The sequence below is a fragment of the Vidua macroura genome, chromosome 8 (genome assembly GCF_024509145.1).
Source record: "Vidua macroura isolate BioBank_ID:100142 chromosome 8, ASM2450914v1, whole genome shotgun sequence".
NCBI lineage: Eukaryota > Metazoa > Chordata > Aves > Passeriformes > Viduidae > Vidua > Vidua macroura.
Genome location: NC_071578.1, coordinates 34,593,344 through 34,617,124, shown reverse-complemented (window position 1 = coordinate 34,617,124; position 23,781 = coordinate 34,593,344). Strand labels below are relative to the sequence as shown.

At 52.1% G+C, this 23,781-nt stretch overlaps 1 protein-coding gene across 1 annotated transcript in view; it reads right to left on the bottom strand.

The window, feature by feature from the left end:
* CDH23 (cadherin related 23) overlaps nucleotides 1-20,742 on the bottom strand; it is a 189,905-nt gene extending 169,163 nt beyond the window's left edge. Inside the window, exons 1-3 of the mRNA XM_053984267.1 lie at nucleotides 20,713-20,742; nucleotides 11,219-11,293; nucleotides 7,954-8,031 (exon numbers count right to left, since the gene is read on the bottom strand). Of these exons, the coding sequence (XP_053840242.1) occupies nucleotides 7,954-8,031; nucleotides 11,219-11,288 (148 nt within the window). The 5' untranslated portion in view covers nucleotides 11,289-11,293; nucleotides 20,713-20,742. The remainder of the gene's footprint in view (nucleotides 1-7,953; nucleotides 8,032-11,218; nucleotides 11,294-20,712) is intronic.
* Between the last annotated feature and the right edge of the window lie 3,039 nt (nucleotides 20,743-23,781).

The following is a 23,781-nucleotide window of genomic DNA, read 5'->3' as shown; positions in this document are numbered from 1 at the left end:
TTTTGCCACCCATATTAATGCCTCCAATCAGCCTGGAAGACCCAAATCTCCTGAGATAGGACAGTGCTGACATCCAAGCCCAGGCATTCCAGAGTAACAAGGAACAGGGCACAGCCAGTGAGAAGCCAGCCCTGTACAGATAATTAATGCTGCTAAAGCCATCCCAGACATAAAAAATCACCCCAGCCCTCATTACCAAACTCCCACATCTTTCTCCCTCTCCCTGGAAAGAGCTTGGCCCCCGTGCCAGGGCTCAAAAGGTGGCGAGATCAAACCTCAGGATGGTTTGATGAGGAGCAAGGTTACCCTGGCATGTTAATGAGTCCATATTGCAAATATACTTTCTTCCTTCTCCCTCTTCCCCTTCTTAAACATGAGCATTAATGTTACTGCCTATTAGCAAAGCAGATATGAAAGTTTAAGTGATTGATGAAGTGATTAATTTAATGACGCAGGGTTAAGGGTTTGGGTGGGAGTGGGGCTTTTTTTTTTTTAAACCTTAAGTTTCCTGATGTTGGGAATAACTAATTTTCTAGCCTTAAGTTTTCATTAAAGATGCTGTACTTTCTGCAGCTCAACAAGTAATTTCATCAATTGGCCTTCAAATGACAGAGAAAGAGCTTGAGTTGGGAGAGCTGAGATCCCCTTCTTAAGCTCTCCTCAAATATTGCTGCTCATTAGGGTCCTCAGCACACTTAGAAACGAGGCTGCTCCTCTGAAGAGCACTCAAGGACCCTGAAAATTCAGTTTTAGGCAGTAAACAGCCATGGGGTGATAGATAAACACTGAAGAGGAAGGCAAGGTGGCCACAGCCTCCCTTTGTGAAGGAGAATCTCAGCAATGGCCACAACGAAGCTTGTGAGGCAGGTTCAAAAACAGGAATCTCCCCCACAGCCAAAGCCTGGCAGATTCCTCTGGAATTACCCTTCCCAAAAGGCCAAATCAATCCTGCCTGCTGCACACAGGCACCCCACAGGTGTTTGCTCCCTGGGCAGCCCACCCAGCAAGCACACCAAGCAGTTTGCGGTCCTCCACCGCTTGCCAGCCCACCTTACTTCTGTCAGATAAACAACAAAAGCAGCTTTGTGGTTTTTTTTTTTACCATTCTGAACCACAAGCTCCCGTGTCAGTGCCAACACACCTGGTCCCCAGGTTCTGTAACCAGCCCAAGTGCCACCGTGCACTTGCCTGCTTGTCCCAGCCCCTGTTTGCCCTCCCAGCTGGGGATTATTCACGTGCAGCAGCCTGGTTTCACCAGCAGCTGAAGCTCAGCAGAGACAATCCCACAGCAGAGGGATGGGCAGCCTCCCTTGTCCCCTCACAGGATGGTTTGGGTGGGAAGGGACCCTTGAAACCATCTCTTTCAATCCCCTCCCACAGCCAGGGACACCTTCCACTAGCCCAGGCTGCTCCAAGCCCTGTCCAACCTGGCCTTGGACACTTCCAGGGATCCAGGGTGTGAAAAATCCGTATTTTATGATAGGCTTTTTGCAAATATTAAATTGAATACTATATGTATTATGTTATATTGATTAGAAGTGCTGTATTAACATTTTAATAGTATGGTAAATGTAGTTATGTAGTTAAAATAGAAACTATGTAAGTGGGTTTTTTTGGGTTTTTTTTTTTGGTTTTTTTTTAAGAATGAGATACTTGCTTCGAGATAACAGTCACAGAACACCTAAATCTTCCAGAGAAGAGGAATTTATGGTTCTCTTACCAGAAGAAGCTAATTTCTTCCGGCCTTGCTTAGACTCAAAGACACCGTGGGGAGTAGAAGAAGGAGTTGACATATTCCAGACAGAGTTTCTTGTTTTAAATAGAATGTATGCATAACCATGAAGTATGCATGAATATGCAACAGTGTATGGTTTTAAGGGTTATTCCTTTGTTCACAAGGCATGCTTGTCGTGGCTTAAGTGCCCGAGAGCATCCGGACGTCCGTAATTCTTTGCTTTTTATTGTCTTGTAACTGTCCTAACTTTAAATTTTTATTACTCTAATTGTATCACTATTTTTATAACCATTTTATTATTATTAAACTTTTAAAACTTTAAAAACCAAGCGATTGGACAGGGGCATCACTGTCATGACTCCTATAAATCCACCTCGTCGTGCAAGCCTACCACGAGCCAGGCCTAAATGCTGAGACCCAGCTTTGCAGAGTAGAAGGAAAACCCTTAACAAACAGATCTAAACACGTGGCATTGCTGTTCCTGGCGTGGGGAAAGGTCTCCTGGCTTTGAACTCCCACCTTCCTCCTGTCTGCACACCCCCTTGCCTTCCTGACTGGGCAGGGCCTTTTCTGGGGAGCGTTTCTGGAGCTGTGTGTGCAAACACACGCAGACACAGGGATGGTTCTCTCAGCTGGCTGCCGGGAGGGCAGTGACTCCTGCCTGGAACTCCTGCACTGCCCCCAGCTCCTCCAGCTGCCTTGCTCCCAGCTTAATCCCAAATTTTCAGTCCATCCTGAGCCCCACCTCCTGGTTAACCTCATTAGCAGTGTGCCTCTAGGGTACTTTCTGCTCTTGCCACTGCAACTTTTCACCCCGTGGTGCACCGAGATTCATTTATGATTTTCTCTTCAGCTTTAACACCTAATTTTGAGCAAGAGGGACACCAGAGCAGGTACATCCCCTCTCCAGGAACAGCAGCACGCTCCTGCAAGCGAGACGGAGACCCAGAGACACCAAAGGGAAAAGGGTCTGGTGGCCCTGCCATGCTCAGATGACCACAGTCCTCCACCCAAAGCTGGCCCCCAAGCCTCAAGCGCGGATATCTGAACTCTGAAATTATTTAATCAGCCCAGAAGCAGGCAGGGATCAGAGAGCCATCATTCTTTTTTGTCTTTTTTCCTTCCAGTGATGCATCTGGAGGAGCCCGGGCAGAGCTCTGGGATCAAACAGGTTCAGCCCGTGCTCAATCCCACACTGATAACCCATATCTTCAGCAGCAGCTTGAGCGGCCCAGCACCCTCAGGGACCTTCCCTGGGTGCCAAAGCATGTCCCTGTGCAAAAGGCAGTGTTGGAAGAGATGATTGCCTTGGAAAGGACAGACACAGAGCGTGGAGGATGGAGAATAAAAGCCTTCTGGCCCAGTCCTTGTCTAGGACAGAGAATTAAATCAAATAATCCACAAATATCAGAGGGATGTGCTGCCTCAGATCCACATGAGGAGCTACCACAGAGCACCCTGCCTTTGAAATACCACGATCCTCTTTAGTTTTCTTGTGGAAATAATTGTGTCCCAGCAGGCACGAGGTGTCACACACCAACCTAAACCCTTTAATGGCCACTGGCCAGCAAAGTACACCCACCCCTGGCTCCTCTTGGGCTGCAGCAGCCTCAGGGGCACAGTGAGAGCCACAACTCCACGGCTACAGCCCATTCTGAAGCAGGTCTTACAAAGAGCAAGGTTCAGCTCTGCCTATTCAAATTTAGGGGAGAAATATCCCTGGCCACTGCACTTGCCAGCTCAGCAAAAGCTGCACGGAGCAAAAAGAAGGCAGAGCAACCATGAAATTCCCTGTCAGCCAGCCAGCCAGCCATCCATGTGCCTTGCTCTCTTGCACCCCAGGATGGAGAGCACAGCCCAGGCCTCCTGGGAGAGGGAAGGAGAGGGGGGTTCTGAGCAGCCAGCACAGCCCGGGTCACTGGACACGGCACCGCTCCCGGCCCTGGGACTTGCTGACTTGGGGCTTCTCCATGGTCCCAGGGTGATATGTGGGAGGAGGTGCTGAGGCAGCTGTTGGAAGCTGTTGGATGCTGAGAATTTCAGACTTTCTGTGCTGAAAGGCACAGACCCCCAAGAGAACTCTGCATCTGACCCGAGGCTGTGGAAAAGCTCCCAAAACTGAATGACAGAACTGAAATTATAGGTGTGTAGTTTGAATAAAAGTGTGGTAGAAAACTTGGAGTTTAAAGTTTTAGGATGTAGTAATACATATATAAAGCTAAGATAGAGTTTTTTAGTCCTTCTTCACCTTCTTCTTCATGAGTTTGAGTAGTGGTTTTTTGAGTGGTATTTTGTAATTAGACAGAAAAATCCACATTGCGAGACATAAGAGATTAGTTACTAGGTTAAAAATAAAAACAATTTAAGTGTCATTTCTTATTTAGTTTTTCCATAAAAAAACCTTGTAAAGATAGATAAAGAACAGTTTTGTAGCTTGTTAGTAAAATACTGTAAAACTCACAGCTTGTAAGACCGCGACATAAATAAAAAACGGTAAGCATCTACATCTAAACACAAAATACCATCTCAAGCACTTTCAATCCCAACCCAAAAAAAAGATAATAAAGAGAAGATGAAGAAAAGAGAAGAGGAGAGGAGAGGAGAGGAGAGGAGAGGAGAGGAGAGGAGAGGAGAGGAGAGGAGAGGAGAGGAGAGGAGAGGAGAGGAGAGGAGAGGAGAGGAGAGGAGAGGAGAGGAGAGGAGAGGAGAGGAGAGGAGAGGAGAGGAGAGGAGAGGAGAGGAGAGGAGAGGAGAGGAACATTTAGTGGTGCCCATGTGAGGAACAAACTCATGACCTTCAGAGGCAGCCAAATTTGGGGCACACAGGGCTGAGCATCTCACCCGTCACAGCAGGCACCCCAGTGAGCTGGTGGGGTGGAGAGCTGAGAGCCTCAGCTGCAGACATTCCTATCCAGGAGTAAATCATGGAATCAAACAGCAGCCTAGGTAGAATTCCTGTGGGAGGCCAGCCTCCCCAGCTGTCCCAGGTGCTGTCACCAGCACGTCCTCACATCCCATTGCCCAGGGAATGGCCATCCCAGCAGGTTTCCCAGCTGTGCCACACCCTGCTCAGCCCCAGCAGGCCTTACAGGGGACACCAGTCCTTCATGGAATCATGGAATGGTTTGGGTGGGAAGGTGTCAGAATCTGTGATATTTAAATGCTCCCAAGATTGTAGAAAGTCTCTGTCTTTCAGCCCTGCTGCCAAAGAAGGAGTTGTAATTCGTCTGTGCTGGTTTTCAAGGTTGTTTATTCTTTCTTATCTAAAATATTTCCTCTCTGACCTGCAGCAGGTCTGTCTTGCAGGACAGCGTGCGGGCTCTGCCCCTCAGTGGGATGTCACAAACATTCTAGACTAGAAACTACATGTGCTGTATTTGCAATAACGTGCCAATATCTGTCACCCATGTTGAACAGTGTGTCCCCAGCCTAAACCAACAGAAAAATGCCAACACCACAGTGAAACATGAACATGAAGAAGAAGAAGAAGGACAAGGCACGCCCAGTTTCCTCCATCTTGCCTCCTTTGAACCCCTTATCTAGAATCCTAAAATTCTACTTTTGCACCCGTGCCACACTAATTACTACTGATATCAAACACTCAGAGCTTGTAATTCATCCTGTAAGACTGAAAACTCTTTTCCATGGACAGAGATCAGAGACAGCATCTCTCGGGGCTCTGCACAGGGGAGCTCCTGACCCCCTGCCAGGGTCCCAGACCTTCCAGGGCAGCCAGAGAGGGATGCCCTGGATTCCCACAGGAAGGGACCTTAAAGATCACCTTGGTGCAACCCCCTGCCATATCCAGGGACACCTCCCACCAGGTGCTCATAGCCCCATGCTGCCTGACCTAAGATCCAGATTAAGTCCCTCTGGTTTTAAGCAAGGCACGAATTACCGAGGCTGGATGGGCGGGAGGGGACACATCGTCCCCACCTGGGTGACCGTGCCCCTGACACAACACGGCCCGAGGGCAAGGCCAAGTGCATGTTATCACCTCAAGTGCAGTGGATGAAGTGTTTCCCACTCTTTTAAGACAACATTATTCCAGTGAGGCCGAAATGTTCTCGCTAGGATGGAGGGGAAGTGGAATTACACTCGTCTGAACGGCCTCTTTTGTCACGCATTTTGCAAGGCGTTGAGGCATGAAAGCTTTCAGAGAAACCTGGGTGAATCCAAGCTAGGTGGTTATAAGGCTACTTACAGACCTGACATGATGGATCATCTTCATTTTCCCTCTCCTGTCCTGCTCACAGCAAATCCATTTGCTGGGCAATTAGACTCCAGTCATTACATTATGCTAAGAAGACGCTGCTTTGGCAGCAGCAGGGACCCTGACCAGGAGGAGCCTGGAGTGCTGCCTGCCCATTCCCAGCTGCTGGCAAATCCAGGGCTGCAGTAACCCCCCTGGCAGCAGTGCCCAGCTCACGTCACACCCTGCCAGGCCCACTCGCCTGGCATCCACAGCGCCCCTTGCCCACAGCCCTCCAAAAGGTCTGGGATTAAGCAAAACAGCCCCTGGAATGATTTTGCTTCAGGCAAACAGCAGCGGGATGGAGATGGACAGTCCCTTCCTGCACACTCTTCTCCCAGGGGGTTCTATCCAGTCAGTTCTCCTATTTTCCAAGTAAAACACAGGGTGATAGAGCTGCTGGCAGCTGCCATGGGCTCTCCATGTTCTGCCCATGCCACCACAACCCCGCCAATCCCCATCCCTCCTCTCCAGGCATCTCCCTCCTTCTCCTCCAATTCGCTCCCCAGCGCCTTCCCGGAGCTCCCTCTGCACGTGTGCGTGTGTGTTTCCATTACTTCTGGGTGAAATAACTGACTACAGGGTCAGTCCACCTGAAAATTGCTCTCCCCAGACCTAAATGAAACAGATGGGCATTGATGATGTTTTGGGAGAAATTAATCAGCCTGGACCGGCGGCAGCGCCAGCAGCTCCCCTGGCCCAATCTCGCCTAATGAATTCCGAGCTCTCTGTCTTAATAGCTCCTGACAAGACTAATTTACTCTTGTAAGTGATTAGAGGGGGAATGATCTCTTAATTGTTGCTTAAGATCCCTTTTGGCATGGCAGGCAGCAGGCAGGGAGCTGCTGGGTTTGGAGGGAGGGGATGCTGGAGGGAGGGATGGGCTCTCAAACAGACCTCAAAAAAATACAAATTGTTTTTTTTTTTCCCCAGGAAACAGGCGCCACACACAGTTCTGCTCCTCACACTCAGGATCTCAAAAAGGTGTTTCCAGATGCTACATTTTTTTTAAAGTTAATAAACCTTAACTCAGAAAACACCTATCAACAGCAGGAAACACAGAAACAACTGTGTGTGTCAACACTTCCCAGGCTGACATTTCCCTCCGGTGCATCTGGAAACAAAATCTCAAGGTGCCAATATTCTTAAGAGTCAATTATATATATACACACAGTGTAATACAAAGTTTAAAAAAAAAAAAAAAATGAAATTCAACTGCCAAAGTAATTCCAGGAACGACTTGACTCGCATAATATCTCACTGGAAAGCAGGCTGTAGGAAATCTCCCTATTTTCTGACAAAATAGGAGTTCAGTCCAATTCCCATGAGGTATTTCAGGCTCAAGTACTTGGAGAGCAAGGTGCTCCGTGAGGAAGCGTTTCCATTAAGCTGTTCCCAGCCAGCTCTCACCCCTGCTCCCTTCCCAGGGCTCCTCCTGAGGGTGAGCTCTGTGCAGAGCTCAGCTACCACGCTCCACCAACGATCCCCCAAACCAAGGCTCCACGTGCTGCCTGCTTGCTCAGACACCACCCCGAATCCCACAGGGGCTGCCAATGCCTGACCAAGGGGACCCCAGAAGGGACAGAAGGCTCCGCTGAGCGGTCACTGGAGATCTCTCCAGACCCTCCCAGCCCTCAGCAGCTCTGAGGTGGCGTGGGTGCAGCAAGAGCCCTTCCTTCAGGAAGTGCCGCTCGGGCTGGAGGTGGGAGAAGGGACCTCCAGAGGCTCCATCCCAGCCTCCCAATCGATTCCTCCCACATTAAAGGCCAGTCACGAGCCCTGATTGAAGACCACAAGTTTAATGGACTGAGAGCCTGGGAAGGCGCCGAGAACGACCGGGTCGATTTCTGCATTTACTAAAAAACCGATCCCCAGCTAAATAAAGAAAGAAAAGCTCCATCTGTCAATCAAAATGAAAACATTCCTCTTCCACGCTTCTCCACGGTGTGGTGCCCAGCCCACTTACCCACAGGTGTGTCCTCGTTGATCAGCAGGTAGGTGTCAAAGAAGTAGTTGATGAAGTATGGCAGGCGGTTGCCCTGACCTGGGAAGAGGACAAAAACAAGGAGTTACATCCCTGGCGTGGGCCAGCAAGGCTGGGAAAGGCTCGGGAATGCTCACAGGGCACCAGGCTCATGCTGGCAAGGGGTAAGCCCCAAGATGAGAGCTAGCAGGAGGACAGAAAGCCCATGAGGTCCCCCATAAAAGTCGGCAGGGGAGCCACTTCCCTCCACCAGCCTTTCTGGATTTGGCAGAGGGGAGGGGGAAAGCCGACAGCGCAGGGACCGGGAGCATCAATTATTGGTTTAGCCCACGATTAATACCTTTGCTTTGTTCCCACAGCTGAGAGCCTTTCGCCTTGTCAGCCACCCCGTGCTCCTTCCCTGTGCCATCGCCTGGGCTGCCTTTCCCTCTAATTGCCTCCTTTCACCTCTAATAACCAGGCTGGCTCCTCTCCGCTCCCGTCTGCGCGGCGCTGGGAGCTCGCGGGCCTGCCCCTGGCCCGCAGCCTCATTAGGGGACAGAGGCAAGTGCAGAGCACGTAGGAGAGCGACAAAGGCAGCCTGAGCCAGGGAAAGAGTCAGCCAGGAAAGATCTGCTGCAGGGAGAGGCACACAATGATTCCCCAGAAAGGTTTGGCGGAGCGTGTTCAGCATCCCACCTCAGGAAACGAGAACAGACCAAGCTTCAGCAGCCTCTCTGCCTGCCAAGCTCCCAGAGGAAGGAGATGCTCCTGAGACCTTTCAAACACGGGTCCCAGGTGTGCATCCCCACCAAACCAGCTCCTGGAGACATGGGCACGGGGTGGGGGAGCAGCCCGAGCTCCCCCAGGGCTCCCTCCGTAACAAGACAGGGATTTTTCAGCGCTGCCCTCTTTCCTGAGGCACCAGGTTGGTTAAACACCCTGAGAAATGGGAAAGCACTGGAGGCAGCACTGTTGCAAAGGCACATTTAAATCCCAGCCTCTGGAGGTAAGCACCTGGAAAGAAAATAAAAAGGAACCTGACAAAATGGGTTATTTGAGAGCTAAGGGCGTCTCCAGAGGTTTGGCAGCGCACTTGTCACTGGCTGCCACTGAAGCCAGCAGGCTTTGGGAGGGGCAAATGAGGCTAAAACACCCCCAGCAGCCCTTGGCACACAGGACTCGCTGCTGCAGAACCTTTCTGTTTCAAAATACATTTCTTAATATCATCAGCACGCTAAAAATAAGTTGCACTTTCCCAATCCAGCTGCAGCAGGTGCTGGGAGGCTTCCAAAGGATCTGTGTGCTCAGGGAGGAGGGAGATCTGCACCTGGGAGCTGCTGAGGGAGGGTCTGGAGGCAGGACACCACTTTGGGCTGCAAGTGCCAGGATAAAGGCTGGAGTTTCCCTCTGGGAGATTGGCACAGCCAGCCAGTTCCAGCCTGGGATGTGCCATCCCTGTAACCCTCCACACAAGCCGGGGTCTCCCCAGCACAGGAAGGACATGGACCTGCTGGAGAGAGCCCAGAGGAGGCCACGAAGCTCTGAGAGAGCTGGGGCTCCTCTGGGCTGGGAAAGCTGGGGGTGTTTAGCCTGGAGAAGAGAAGGCTCCAGGGAGACCTTGGCTGTTGGAGGTCTCTGCTCATCTCCTGCAGCAGTGGCCGGGCAGGAGCTGCCACTGCACTGCCAGAGCTGAACCATCCTCTTCCAAACATCCAAGCCCGCTCAGGCTCCGCTTGCCCATTACATCCCAGCTCGTGGCTTCACCAGGAGCTCTGCAAACCTTCTGGGAAGAGTTGCTCCCTCACCTGCAGTGCCCAGGATGCGTGGCAGGGCATCCGTGCCCTTATCCCTGTGCCAGGCACAGCACTTGCTTATCACAGAGATGGCAACCCAAGCCCTGGGCAGGGTTTAGGAGGGAAGGGTTGGAATTCTGCTGAGCTGCAAAGCCTCCAAATCCCTGTCTCTGTGTGCTGCCTGCCCAGGGCTTTGCAGTTTGTCACTGCAAGGAAGGAGCAAGTCCCCAGCTGGGCAGGCAGACCCCACTTCCAATGGGACAGAGTGGCAAGTGACCTCTCAGGGAGGTAAAGGACTTGCTGGATTGTCTTTTTTCTGTATTTGTTCCCTTTCCAGAGGAGCTCCAGCTCCAGTGAGGCTCTCCTTGATCCAACACGACACCAGAGGGAGATTGACTGCGCCTGTCACTCACAGCTAATGTCATCCACTGACTGCTTAATCAGGCTGCCAATCTGGCCAAGCCATCTCCAGGCTTCAGGAGGGGAAAAAGGGGGGAGAAAAAGCCTTTATTCCAAAGGGCACAGTGCTATCAAATGGACACACTCTGGCTATTGTTTATCAGCAAGAGCCACGCAGGCACCCTCTCCCCACACCAGCACCCAGGGGGGTTAGGCCAGCCATGTAACAATCCCAATTTTCACGGGGCTTTGCTGTACATTTGCAGCTCCTGTGCACCCTGTGATGTGCCAAAGCCTGTCCTAAAAGGCACATTTTCTACACCAAAAGGCCATTGTTCCACCAGCTCTCTGCCAGAAGCCCCCGTGCCAGGAAAGACCCAGAGCATCAGTGGAAAGAGCTTCCTGTGGAGGCTCTTCTGGCCCACAGCCCTGCATTTCCCCCCATTTGGAATTAGAAAAGAGGTTTTGCAGCTTGGACAGGAGTTATTCCCCCCCCCCCCCCCGCCCATATTTAAGCACGGTTCAAGTCATCATTTTGCTGCTGAAAGCAGAGGGAGAGCCTTGCCAGCAATATTCTGCTGCTACACAGCTAACAAGCTTCTGCTTTACACCCCTGCCTGTGATCCCTCCCTCCAGTTTTCTTTAGGTTTTATTGATGTAAATTGACCTCATGCCAGGTCCAGCACCAGCTCTGCCTTGGTAAATCCACATCTGGAAGTTTCCAAGAGCAACTTTTCATCGAGATCCCCTGGGAGCATCTACCCCTGCTGGGCTCACCAGCACATCCTTCCTTCTCCAAGGCTTTTTCCAGTCCCACCTACCCTGCCCCGAGGAGGGACACGTGTGCAGCCAGTAAGGGCTGCAAGAGAAGCGGGAGCAGGATGTGCAGGTCCCCGCGGTTTCACGGGATGGAGACAGGAAAGATGTGATGGGGAGAGGAGGTTTGCTCGCCCCCACACCACCCCAGCAGCGCAGCTTTGCACGTTCACCAGGAGACCACAAACACAACCATTCCCACCTTTGTACGCTGCAAACACCAGCCCCAAGCGGGGAGAGAGCAGAGACAGACCTACCTGGAGAGACCAGCTCCAGGAGCAGGAGGAGAGGCAGGAAGTTGGCAGCAGCAGCCACGGGATGCTTCATGGTTCCTGTCAGAGAAGAGAGGCAGTGTCAAATCCAGCAGCTGACAGACATGACCTCGTCTCCCGAAATCAGGCTCGGGGTGCAGCCCTGCCCCAGGCTGTGCCACAGGGGAGCCCTGAGGACATCAAAGCTCTGCTTCAAACATCCTCTTGGCGATGGAAACCAGGATTCACCTAGTGGAGGTGCTCCATTTTTTCCTTTCTTCTTCCCCAAGCTCCTCTCCAGTGAGGGGACGAGGCACGGTGACCTCGGTGGGCAGCAGAGGAGCAGCCCCAGCTGGGATGAGCTGCTCCAGCAGCAGAGGAAGAGCTGCTGTGACCCGGGAGTGACACGGCAGCGAGCTGTCAGCACCCAGATTTGAGATGGTTTGGCAGAAGTTTGACCCAGAATCGCTGCAGCGGCACCAAGATTTGGGAGCAGAGCCCCTGGAACCTCTCACACCACCTGGGTGGCCACAGAGCAGGAGCACGGGAAGCAGGGAGGCTGCCAAGCCTGTCCCCGTCCCTCTCTGCCTCCCAAATTTTCAACACAGCACATGGCTCGCCACACTAAGGAAATAGAATAAAACAGCACCAGGGAGCTGCCAGCACAGCCACATCCTCACTTGGTGTTGTTCAGACCATCAAACCCAAAGCTTTTTCCAAACCAACCCCAGAAAACCTCAGCCAAGGGCGCCTTTGTAAGGAAATTGGCACAGGTGGATTTTAAAACATTCCACCCCGCAGGCAAACACAAACCACACTCATTGCACAGAGCACAAAGGTACAAGGAAACCCCCCCAGATGTTTCCTGAGTGAGCCCAGGGACCTGTCTGAGACTCTCCACATTTCCCTGGCTGCTCTGCAAGCTGTGGGGCAGTGGAATGTCTTCCCACCAGCAGCCCCAGAGACAGGGGGAGGAGGTGACAGCCAGCTGAAGTTCCCTTCACAGCATCCTGTGGGTAGAGTTATCCCAACCCAGCTGAGGGTGAAGGGCTCTGCCTCCCTCTCAGAGATTCACAGGAACCCTCCTGGATGCTCCTGAAGGAGCTCCAAGCTATAGCTATAGCTACACCTATTTTATTTATGATGGATGTGTCACAGAAGACAGCTCGTAACAACTCTGTCAGCGCAGAAAGGGCCTGAAATTCTAATTTCTCCTGCTATTTTGCTACGGAGAGTCTCTCTGGGATGAAGAGGTCTGTGGCTAGACAAGAAAAATGGTGCTGTGGTGTGTTTTGTGCTTCTTCAGGTATTTCTCAGGCAAGCCTGAGAAGGCATTCAGGTGTAATCATGCCCATTGCCTCAGAAGACACAGTCAGGGCAGAAGAGTTTAAACCTCCATCCCACGACAAGTTTCTGACTTCTGCTCAATGTCAGCAGATTATCCAAAAGCCCAGTTTCTAAACAAAAATAGCCAATCTCCCCAGAGCCAGGCATCCTGACAGGCCCTTTAAATCCTTACATTTGGCCAAGCCAAGCAGAATAGATTCTTGTGATTAAGAAAAACCAAACATCTCAATTTTCCCCCTGCTTTAATAGGTTTTGGGGAGGAGGAAATCTCAGCATCATTGTTCCAGACCCCTGCACCCAGCACGGAATGCAGAGCCCAAGCTCTTGGTGCTGCAGCCAGAGAGGATGAGATGGAAATGAGCTCCTCTGCCTTCTGCAGTGCCAAAATGCCAGAGGAAAACACTAACTTTCTTCTCAAACAGCATCACTATCAGCCCAAGTGAGCGTGAACGTTATTTTCCAGCTTCACAGCCCATGTTTAAAAAGCACCAGGGCAGTGGAGAAACAATTTATGTGATGTAGAAATAAAGGCGGTTGACAGCATCCCCTTTCGAGTGTCATGATAAATCTAAATATTGGATATTCCAAGTCAGTCACTTCATTATGTCAGTAATTGCCTGAAATGTCATTTTGATTTTCTCTGTCTTCATTAATATTGCAGCTCTTCACTGGTTCTTCGAGATGGTTCACTCAAACACTGCAAATTTAAGGAACGGGATCCAGAAGTCTCTGGGGAGAACTTAAATTGTGACTAAGAGCAGATTAAATTGCACCTTGTGCCTGAAAGAGGCTCTTTGGAGGAAGCACTCGGTGCAGTTCCCAGCATGATAATGTCCCTGGGAGCTCAGGTGCTGTCTCCTCCTGGCTGCCAAAGCACTGATGTTAAACCAGAGGTTTCCCCATCTGCTGGTAGCTGCTCCCAAGGCACACAGAGCCTCCAGAAATGGGAAGCTGAGGAAACACCACAGTGCAAACAAATCCAGGGCTTCAAAGTTCAGGAATCAGCTCAAGCAGAGGTCTTTCAGCCTGTTTTCTCCAAACGCCTCCTCCTTCCCAAGCCTGGGAAGTGGCTTTTTCCCTGCCTCAACAGCACTGCTGCACCCCTAAACGTGGCAAATCCCACCTGCTGCATCCTGGCCATGCTCCAGGAGCCTCCTAGCACCTCACCTGACTGCTCTCGGGGTGCCTCAAGAGCACTGCCAGGCTCTGCACCTGGGCTGGTTTATTTTAAAATAAACTTTAAGGGGTGCTCGCTCTGCACGCACACGGAACGCGCCATCGCCTCTGCCCGAGCTGCCCTCCCGCAGCCTGGCTGGCAGAGCTGCTCCACGCTGGCACCTTCAATCACCCCAAAACCCCTGTGCTTAACCCCAAACCTGGCCTTCCCTTCCCCAAAGAGCATCGTGATGCTCAAAGACTCAGAATTTGCAGCTCCAACCTCTCCGCTCACGCCGCGCTGCTCCAGGGGCGCGAAGAAGAAAGGGAAGTGCAAATCAAAGCCTCCCAAACGGCTGCCACAGGAGGGAGCTGGGTGTGCCTTCCCAAAAATACCCCTTTTCCTGCAATGAAGCGTCCCAAAGAGGGACAGCACTGCTCCCCCCGCAGGATTTGATGTGGGAGGCGGATTTGATGTGGGAGGCGGAGTGGAAGTACCTGAGGTGTCACCGGGATGTCCCCGCAGCCACCCGGCTGCTGGAGGACCCCTCTCTCCCAGGCTTCCTCCACCACTGGGGCCACCTTGGAAGAGCAGCCAAGAGCTGGCCCAACAAGGACCACCACCAACCACACACCCCAAAAACCACCCCTGGGCTCCTCTTTGGGCAAGAATATGGCTTAACACCACCCCTCACACCAAAAAGCAGCCTCTCCTGCTTTCCCAGCTTCCCCTCTGCTCCTTAAAAAAAACACTGCTAGAAATGCACCTTTTCTCCTCATTATCGCCTCTTGGCCAGGGCTTTACAATAAGTAAGATTCAAAAGGAAAAAATTACAAGTTAATTCTGATTTTTTTTTTTTTTTTATTCCCACCCCCATATTGGCGTGAGCCATGCCCAAATCATAATTCCCAAAAATAACAAATTGCAGAACAGAGTAATCAGAAGTAAATTGATATTGATAAATAAGCCTTTCTCCCGTGCGGTAGGTGGTTTATTTTAATCTAATGAGTTTTATATTTTCTGAGCTTTCAGATTCTATGATGAAGAGCCATCCGCGCTCGAATTACAAAGCACTTTGAAATATTGTAATTTTATGGCTCATTTTGTCAGGACTCTTGAAAATGAGATTTGTTCCCAGTGAAAAAATTTGCCCCCTTCTTTTATTTATTTTTTTTTTTTCTTTTTTGGCTTTCTATTCCCTGCGGCGAAAGGAAATAAAATTTCCCTGTTAAATAAATACAGGCCAGGATATTGGTTTGCACATGGGAGGGGGAATATGGATGCCCTCAGGGAATCCTGCTGGCACCTGCCACGACCCACCTGAGATGGTATTTGCAGAAGAAAAGAGCATGGAAAATCCTCTCTCTTCTTCCTTCACCCCAAAGCCAAAGTGGAGGTTGGAGAGAGGGCTGTTTTCTCCCCACAAAGCTCTGCACTTCCCAGCTGGGGTACTCAAGCCTTTCTTCTTCCAGGAAAAAAGCTGGAGCTGTTCCTTACTTAACACCCAGAAGTTTCCCTCATTTCCAGCAGTTTATCTCCATTTTAAACCAAGGAGAGGAGTGGAAGTGTTTTGGTTGGTGCTCCCAGACATTTGCTTTCCCACAGGAAACAAATATCAGCTGCAGAATGACGCCAAGACATCCTTTCACCAAAAACCCAGGCCCAGGAGGAAATGTCACATTTACACTCCCCAGTCCTTGCAGGAAGGCTGTGCCTGGGTTGGAAATGACACAGGTTTTCCCATGGAATGGGAAATAAAATGGCACAGGTTTTCCTGTGGAAATGGAAATAAAATGACACGGGTTTTCTAATGGAATGGGAAATGACACAGGTTTTCCCGTGGAATGGGAAATGAAATGACATGGGTTTTTCTGTGGAATGGGAAATGAAATTACACGGGTTTTCTAATGGAATGGGAAATGAAATTACACGGGTTTTCCCATGGAATGGGAAATAAAATGACATGGGTTTTCTAATGGAATGGGAAATGAAATGACACGGGTTTTCCAATGGAATGGGAAATGACACAGGTTTTCCCGTGGAATGGGAAATGAAATGACACAGGTTTTCCTGTGGAAATGGAAATGAAATGACACGGGTTTTCCCGTGGAAATGAAATGACACTGGATTTCTCATGGGATGGGCAATGACACCGGCTTTCCCATGGAATGGGAAATGACATGGGTTTTCCCATGGAATGAGAAATGAAATGACACGGGTTTTCCCCTTAAAATGGAAAAACATGGGTTTTCCCATGGAACGGGAAATGACACAGGTTTTCCCACGGAAATGACACAGGTTTTCCCACGGAAATGACACAGGTTTTCCCACGGAAATGACACAGGTTTTCCAAGCCCCTGACACAAGATAGTCCCAACAACCCCCCAGCTCCGCGTAACCAACATGCAAACCTTTCACCACAACTGTGGCATCTCCAAGGAAAAGCCAAATAATGCATCCAACTCAACTTCTGCATCCATGGGGTACTAAAATAACACCCTGGGAGCTTTGGGAAGAGAGTTCCCACTCCCTGCTGCATCAGTCACTGCCATCCACCCCTCCACGGCGAGGGCAGCTTCATTTTTGGGGAGAGAGCAGTAGGAATTCCCGATTTCTTTCTAAGTGGGGCAGCAGTGGCTCAAGGGAGCCTCCAGCACTGGTTGCTAGTCACCATAGGCATCATAGCAACCATTTTCCATCACAAAACCTCTCTTCAGCTGGAGCAGCAGCTCCTGAGTGAGGAGGAAGGTTGGATGGGGCATGGAGACCAAGCCAAGAGGCTCCTGGGCTGCTCCAACACATGGAATCAACACAGCAAAGCTGAAGAGCAGATGATGCTAACGTGGGATGAAAAGGTGGAAAGGCAGCCAACAGCAACAGAGCTTGGCTGAAAGGAGGAAAAGAGGGAGGAAAAAAAGGAGGAGGGGGAGGAAGGGTGGGAATTCTTGCTCTAGGAGGAGGTGGAAGGGTGAGTGCAGTGAAGTGACACACACAGTCTGGTCTCACAAGACAGGAGCCTCTCTCCAGGCTCTTAGAAAATATACAGGAACGGACAAAGTGGCAAACGGAAGGGTGCTGAAGGCCTGACTCCAAGCCTGCTGAGGAATGTGATGCCAGACACTTTCTTCTTGTGCCCTGCCTGGAAGGAGGCAGCCTCCCTCCCACCCCGGGCAGGCAGCAGCCTGGCTGCACTTCCAAGCACTGCCATAAAACGGTGCAGGGGAAGTGTCCAGCACCCTCGGGCTCCACACAGGATCCCCGAGTGTGTCTGTGCTGCTGCTGCCCAGCCCACGCCCACAGATCCTGGGGGCTCCACATCTGAGCACAGAGCTCTGCTTGGTTCAGGGGGGTTTCAAGGGAAAGAGGAGGATGAGATGTGTGTGAAGTGGGATTAAAGGGGGAAAAAGTGAGTGCTGGGAGGGACTGCCTCAGCACCTCCCTCCTTGCCACGTCCAGCTGCAGCTTTCAAGGCAGGGATCCCCTTTTTGCAGCAGGAGGGAGGCTTTGCCCCAGGATGTCCCCCCACAACAGCAACAAAGAAGTCAGCATCAGCCTCAAGAGCAAGGCAGCAGCCTCAGAACCACCAGCACTTCCCAATCAGTCACCAAGCTGCATTTTAAAGCTGTGCCAAAGGAGATGGGTGAGTTATTTAAGTCCATCTCCCTAGGTAAAGCTCAGTAGACACTGCTCCAAGCCCAGGGCCCTGGCTGTGTGTGCACCTGGGATTTTTTCCCATCTCCCTGCATCCAGCTGCCCCTAAGCTCCAGGCTGGGAGTTTGCAACACTAAAAAAAAAAAAAGCAGCAGGGCTATTTTGTTCAGGCCTATGGACACTGGAATTTTAGATCTCAAGAACAGAGGGGAAAATGGAAGCTTCAGGAGAAGGGTAAAAAAATACAACCACCACAGAAAAAAAAACACCTTCACAATGATGAACCAGAGCTGCAGAGGCTCTCAGGCCATTTCTTGCCTCATCCAAATCAAGAGGGAAGTGTCCTTGCTGTTCTCACACAAAGCTCACTTAACTTCCAGCGAGAGGCACTTTGCTGCTCCAGACCTCTCCAAGGCCCGCTGGCTGTTCCAGCTAATAGAGGGAGCAGCACTGTGGGCACGCTGGGGGTTGTAGGAGCAGGGAAAAGAGAACAGACAGCACAGGGAAAGGAGGATGGGGATCCTCAGGAGAAACCCCCTCAGTCTCAAGGAGCAGCCCTGGAGAGCAGGGATTGAACGGGAAGACAAAGGCTTGCAGCAGGGATGAAGTTATTTGGATTAATGACAGCAGTTCATCACCAGTGACAGGCTTGTTCATCAAGCCCTCCTGAGACCCCAGATGTGGCTGAGGGCCCTTGAAGCTGTCCAGTCCCTCTCCTACATGCCCTTTCCAAAGGTGCAGCACGCTCAGGCTCGGCACATCGCTCAATTTCCATCAGGAATTTGCCCCCTGTGACTCTCTCCTCAGCACGCTCCAGGCAGGACCTCTCTCTTCCCAGGAGAGCAGCTGTTTTATCCAACACACAGATCAGGGCACAGCAATCCAGGCTCTGCCAGAGGCTCCCAAGGGACAGCACAGCCCTCCCACACCCTGAGCAGTCTCCATCCCAAGCCAGGTCCTTGGTCCGAGGACAGGGCTTCAAATGGATGCTGCAAAAGTGACATCGTGTGCCAGGACTGCCCCTCTGGCCAGAAGGGATTTCAAAGACCACGAAGCCACGGGCAGGGACACCTCCCACTCTCCCAGGGTGCTCCAATCCCATCCAGCCTGGCCTTGGGCACTGCCAGGGATCCAGGGGCAGCCACAGCTGCTCTGGGCACCCTGTGCCAGGGCCTGCCCGCCCTCCCAGGGAACAATTCCTTCCCAATATCCCATCTAATCTTCACCTTCACAGACTGAAAGTCACCAGGACCCATGAACAAATATCTCCTGCCCTCATTGAAATGTCAAGCTGAGCACAGCCCACGGATAAATGCTACCCCAGCCCCTGGTCTTTACCAAACCCCTGGCAAGATCCAGGATCTCTGCAAGATTCGGGTCTTAGCCATTGGAATTCCCCATTTCTCCCCATTTCAGATGCAGAATCTACACCCTGAAAGAAAGTCAGATAACAACATCAGCACAAAGGCAGGGATTTCGTAGGTCCTGGGCCACAAAAGCCCCCAAACAACCCTATTTCCCCTGCGACATTCTTAGGAGTCTTACTAGAGGAAGCAGGATAGTGTAGTGCGGAAAAAACCACGGGAGTTTTAGGTTGCACATGGAACTCTTCATGCTCCAGCTCCATTAACCTGGCTGTGAGCAGCTGGGATATTTTACACCCTAACAGGGGGCCACAGGCCAGCCCCCTCACCAAGCCAATCTCATATCCTAAAGCTTCTTAAATGCAAAAATAATCTGTGCTCTAGACCATCTGCGCAGAACATCTAAGGAACTTCCTAAATGGAATCCTTTTTCAGAGGTCCTTTCACCCCCAGCTGCTCAGGGCAGGATTGCAGGATTGCCTTTTTTTCCCTGCACCAGAGGAGCTGCCGTGCCCTGGGCATCCCTCTGGAGATGATTGCAGCTGGGCAGCAGGAGTGGCTCTGGTGCTGCATCCAGGTGATGCTCCTGAGAAAAAGGGACAGGGGCTGGGGGCCCTCCCCAGGCTCAGCCACAGCAGCCAGCCAAGCTCCACGGCTCCCACCTCTTCCAGACATTGTTGCTCCCACTTACTGCCCCAAAAAATTAAAAAAAAATAAAATAAAAGAAGGGACAACATCAATTTTTACAGGTTCCCTCAAAGATACTGTTTTACAACTTGGTCTTAAAACATTGTATTTTTCATGACTCCTTGGGAAACAAGAAAGCTTTGTGCCCGCGAGGGAAGGAGGGAGGGAGCGGGGTGGTGAAGGAACATGGAACTGCACAGCGATTTCTCCTCCCCTCCTTCCCCAGGACAGGGGGGAAGGAGAGACGAAGGTAAAACTCACTCTGCCGAAACAACCACCCGGATTTTCACAAACGCGAGCATCCCATGGGAATACCTTATCCCCGGCTCACACCAACCCCCGCCCCGGCAAAAAAAAAATTAAAATTAGACCAGCTTAATGCACCAGCTCTATCCCACATGCACGAAGCATCCCAGGCTCCCGCAGGATGCACGGGGAGATCCCGGGAAGGAGCCAGGCTTGTTGCGTGCAGCGAGCTCCTTTCCAAGGAGGAATCTGCCGCCAGACGCGGCTTTTCCCCCAGCACAAGGGAGAAAACCCAAACCAACAACAAAGCAAACACACATCAGCATAGGAAACGTCCTGTTCCAGCATCCCTCTCCTCCTGGAAAACGCTGATGGGTAGGAGAGGCGACCTGGGGAAACGACAGTGGCCGGCAAGGTGAAATTTAAAGAAGAGAAGGACTGCAGGTTTTGAGGGAGACCAGGGAAAGCAGCAGCAAGTAAAGAATCAGAGGGGAAAAAATAATCTAAAATAAAGTGTTTTCCCAAAACGCTCAGGGCAAGTTCGGCATTCGGAAGCGCTGTCCTCCCGTTCCAATATTGTTTGGAGGGGATTTAAAAATCCCACCGCTCGCACTGCGGCTCAGCCCCCACGCGCGGCATTCCCACGGCTGGGACGAAGTTCCAACCCGGCTCATCCCAGAAACTTTGCGGCTTCCCAGCAGCCCGAACTCCACATCAGAGCAGGGGATGGGGGCAGGACAGCGGGTACCGCCGGACATCCACAGCGCTGTTTTTGGGGAAAGGGGAGAAAGGTTGGGCTCCCCCTCTCCTGCCAAGGAAACCGCCGCGCTGAGCGAGTCCCCCCGCCCAAAATAACAACAATAAGAGCAGGGCTCGGCCCCCAGAAAAAGACGTTCGCTGGCTGAAAGCAAACGGAGAAGGCTTGGGAAGGGGCACCCCGCGCCAAGCCGCCCGCCGGGAAGGGCAGGGGGTGATGCCCGCGCCCCCGCATCCCACCCCTCCCGAGGGAATAAGCCCGCGAGGAGCGAGCAAAAGCGGCGGGGCATTACCTGCGGTGGATGTCTCGGAGCCCGGTGTCAGCGGCGACCCCCCATGCCCCCCCTGCGCGAGCCGCGGGAGGAGGAGGAGGAGGAGAAGGAGGAAGGGGAGGGAGCGCGGGAGCCACTGACGCGGGCGGCGCAGCGCCCCTCGCCCAGGTACCCGGGATTTCAGCGCCGGCTCCACCTCCCCCCCCCCTCCTGACCCCTCCCTGGGGACTCCCAGCCACCCAAAATCCCCGGCTCGCCCCCCAAATCCCGGGCTCCCCCCCAGACAGCAGCCCCCTGCTCAAATCCAACTTCAGCCCGAGCGGGCGCTGGTTACTGAAAGTTTAACTCCGCCTCGGTGCGTTTAATTCTTTTTTTTTTTAGTATTGTTATTTCTCTGACCTGTGCGCGGGAGCAGCTGGCAGGGCCCGGAGCACGTAAATAAATCATAGATGAGCGGGGAAAGCGATCCGGGCACGGCGTGCCAGGAGAGCCGCACGGATGGATGGAGGGATGGATGGAGGGAGGCTCCTGCCCAGCTGCTGCTCCCCGGAGCCTCGCCGGGCACGGGGCTGTACCTGCCGTGCTGCCGAGACACGATTCCCACCAAACCCTTCTGTGTCCCCCCTAAGCCTGGCAGGACACTCCTGCCTCCAGTCCGAGACCTCCCCACGAGCAGCGTTTGGGAAAAAGGCCAAATACCTCTGCTTCACCCCGTTTCGTGCCGCCTTGGAAGCGACAAAGCCATAAAAAGCCACCTACAGTGACAGCAACCCTCACACCGAGAGGGTGACTCCGCGTTCCTGGATGCCAGGAAGGGGCAGGGCTTTGGGTCTTGCCCTGCTGCTCACACCGGCCTCCCACCACCACGCGGGGCCCGGGGCAGCTTTACCCCCCGACCCCATCAGTTTTGATTAAAACGCTAAATAAGCGCAGTTATTGATGTTAAAACCTTGCTTGGGAATCACAGAATCCCAGAATGGTTTGGGGTTGGATGGGGCATCAAAAATCACCTCATTACACCCCCCTGCCATGGCCAGGGACAGCTTCCACAGGACCAGGGTGCTCCAAGCCCCGTCCAGCCTGGCCTCCAGCAATTCCAGGGGTGTGAGGACCCTTCCCCTCCACTCACCTCCAGAGCCCTCGTCCTGGAGCACCAGTAGGCAAATGCCCCTGCAGCAGCAGCAGGAGGGGGTAATTAAGCCTTTGCCTCTCTTGAGCAGCTTCTTCTAATTATGCCATTAGCACAGCTCCGGGGCTGATTGGCTGGAATTGGGCAGGGTCTGCTCCTGGGCTGGGGGCATTCCCCCACCAAAGCTGGCCCAGCTGCAGGCCCTTGGCAGCCCAGAGCCAGCCCTGGCACACCTGCAGCTGCTTTGGGGCTAAAACCCAAAGTCCCTGGCAAAAGGCTGAATGCAATGAGCTCTCTGCAGCTAATTAAGGTCTGGCAGATAATTTGCTCACATCACACCTGGGCTGTGTTAGGTTCCTTAAGGAATTTGCCCCCATAGCTGGCGCCGGCCTTGTGGTCACCAGGAGGGCAAAGGGTGCAGGTGGTACCTGCCTGGGGCTCTGAGCACCCTGCTGGCCTGAGCCACCTGCTCTGGGAGGGTTCTGTCTCCTGGGGTCTTCATCCCTTCCTTGCCCTCTTCATCCTCACACAGCAGCGTGTGCACAGCCGGGCTCCTCACGCTGTGCTCATCCCAGCCATGTCCACAAAGTCAGGGAGCTGATGAGGGGAAGAAATGACAAAAAAGGGGAGGAACCAAAGCAAAATCACAGGTGCAGACACGTCTCAGGCCCAGTGAGACGTAGCTGCTGTAGCTGCTGTGACTTTGCACAGGTGATGTCTCACTTAAGGCCTCTCCTGATAAATTCAGGTCAGGGTTTTTATTTAAACACCTCTCCTCTGCAAGATTCCTGTGCCTTGGCTTCACACCATGGATTTCTGCTCACATCCTGACTGGTTTGAGGATGTTTTACATAAGCCAGTTCTAACAAGGCTGAGTTCCTCCTGTCCTGGGCTCCCAGTCCCATTCCTGATGGAGTACAGGCTGCAGCCTTTCCCATCGAGGGGGAGAGGGAGGGCTGGGGGGGATCTCAGTGCTAGCTTCACAAAACACACAGGAATTCAGTATCTTGTGAGCTGCAGCTCCCTGTCAGGGTCGGTTTAAATCAGGCAGGGACAGCAGTAGCTGTTTGCAGGCTGGACCTCAAACCAACTCACTGAGCTGATGTTCCCCAGCTCCTGGGTGGAGAAATCCGTGGTACTCTGAGACCCAGCCCGTGGGAGACTTGCCTTTCCACAGACTCAGAGCTGGAAAAGAAGGCAGTAGAATAAAGTGATATTTTGTGAGCAGGGAGATGCTACTGAGATCACACTTAACACCAACCCCAAAGCAGGGAGCTGCAGGGCTGGGATAACCTCCCTAAAGGCTATCCCAGCCTTTCTCCACACACTCCTTACAGGGAAACCTGATTTTTTTGGAGGCAGATCCCGTGACCTCCCTTCTCCATCCTGCCTGTGAACACAGAGCAGCTCAGCAGAGCCTTTCAGAGCCTCCTGGCACCACTCACTCAACCTTGAAATTGTACTGCAGGGCTTCTCCCCCTCTCATTTTCCACCCAGCCACGGAACATTCCCGCATCCAGCTCTCCCCACGGTGGCTCACTCCTCTGCCTGTGAGAGCTGGGATCACCATTTGGCTCTAAACAGATGAAATATCACATGGGAAGCAGGTGAAACATGGATATGTACAAAATCCTGCCCTGCTAAGGCACTGAATTAGCTCTGTTTGCCATGGACCACGTTCTGCCACGGCCTCCAGGGTCTGCACAGACAACCAGCCCGTGCAATATTGTGCCATCAGTCATTTCTTCACACCTCCTCTGCCCCAGGAGTCTCCCACAAGGGTCCCTGGAAGTGCTTTCCCAAACTACCATCCTTTTTTCTTTTTTTTTTTCTTTTTTGTTTTTTTTTCCAGTAAATAAGACCTGTGTAAAAGTGCAGGGCTGTTCTCGAGCTCAGGAGAAAGCAGCCCATGCCCCCTGCTTCCACTTTTTTGGGTGATTTTGTCCCCCCAGACCACAAGC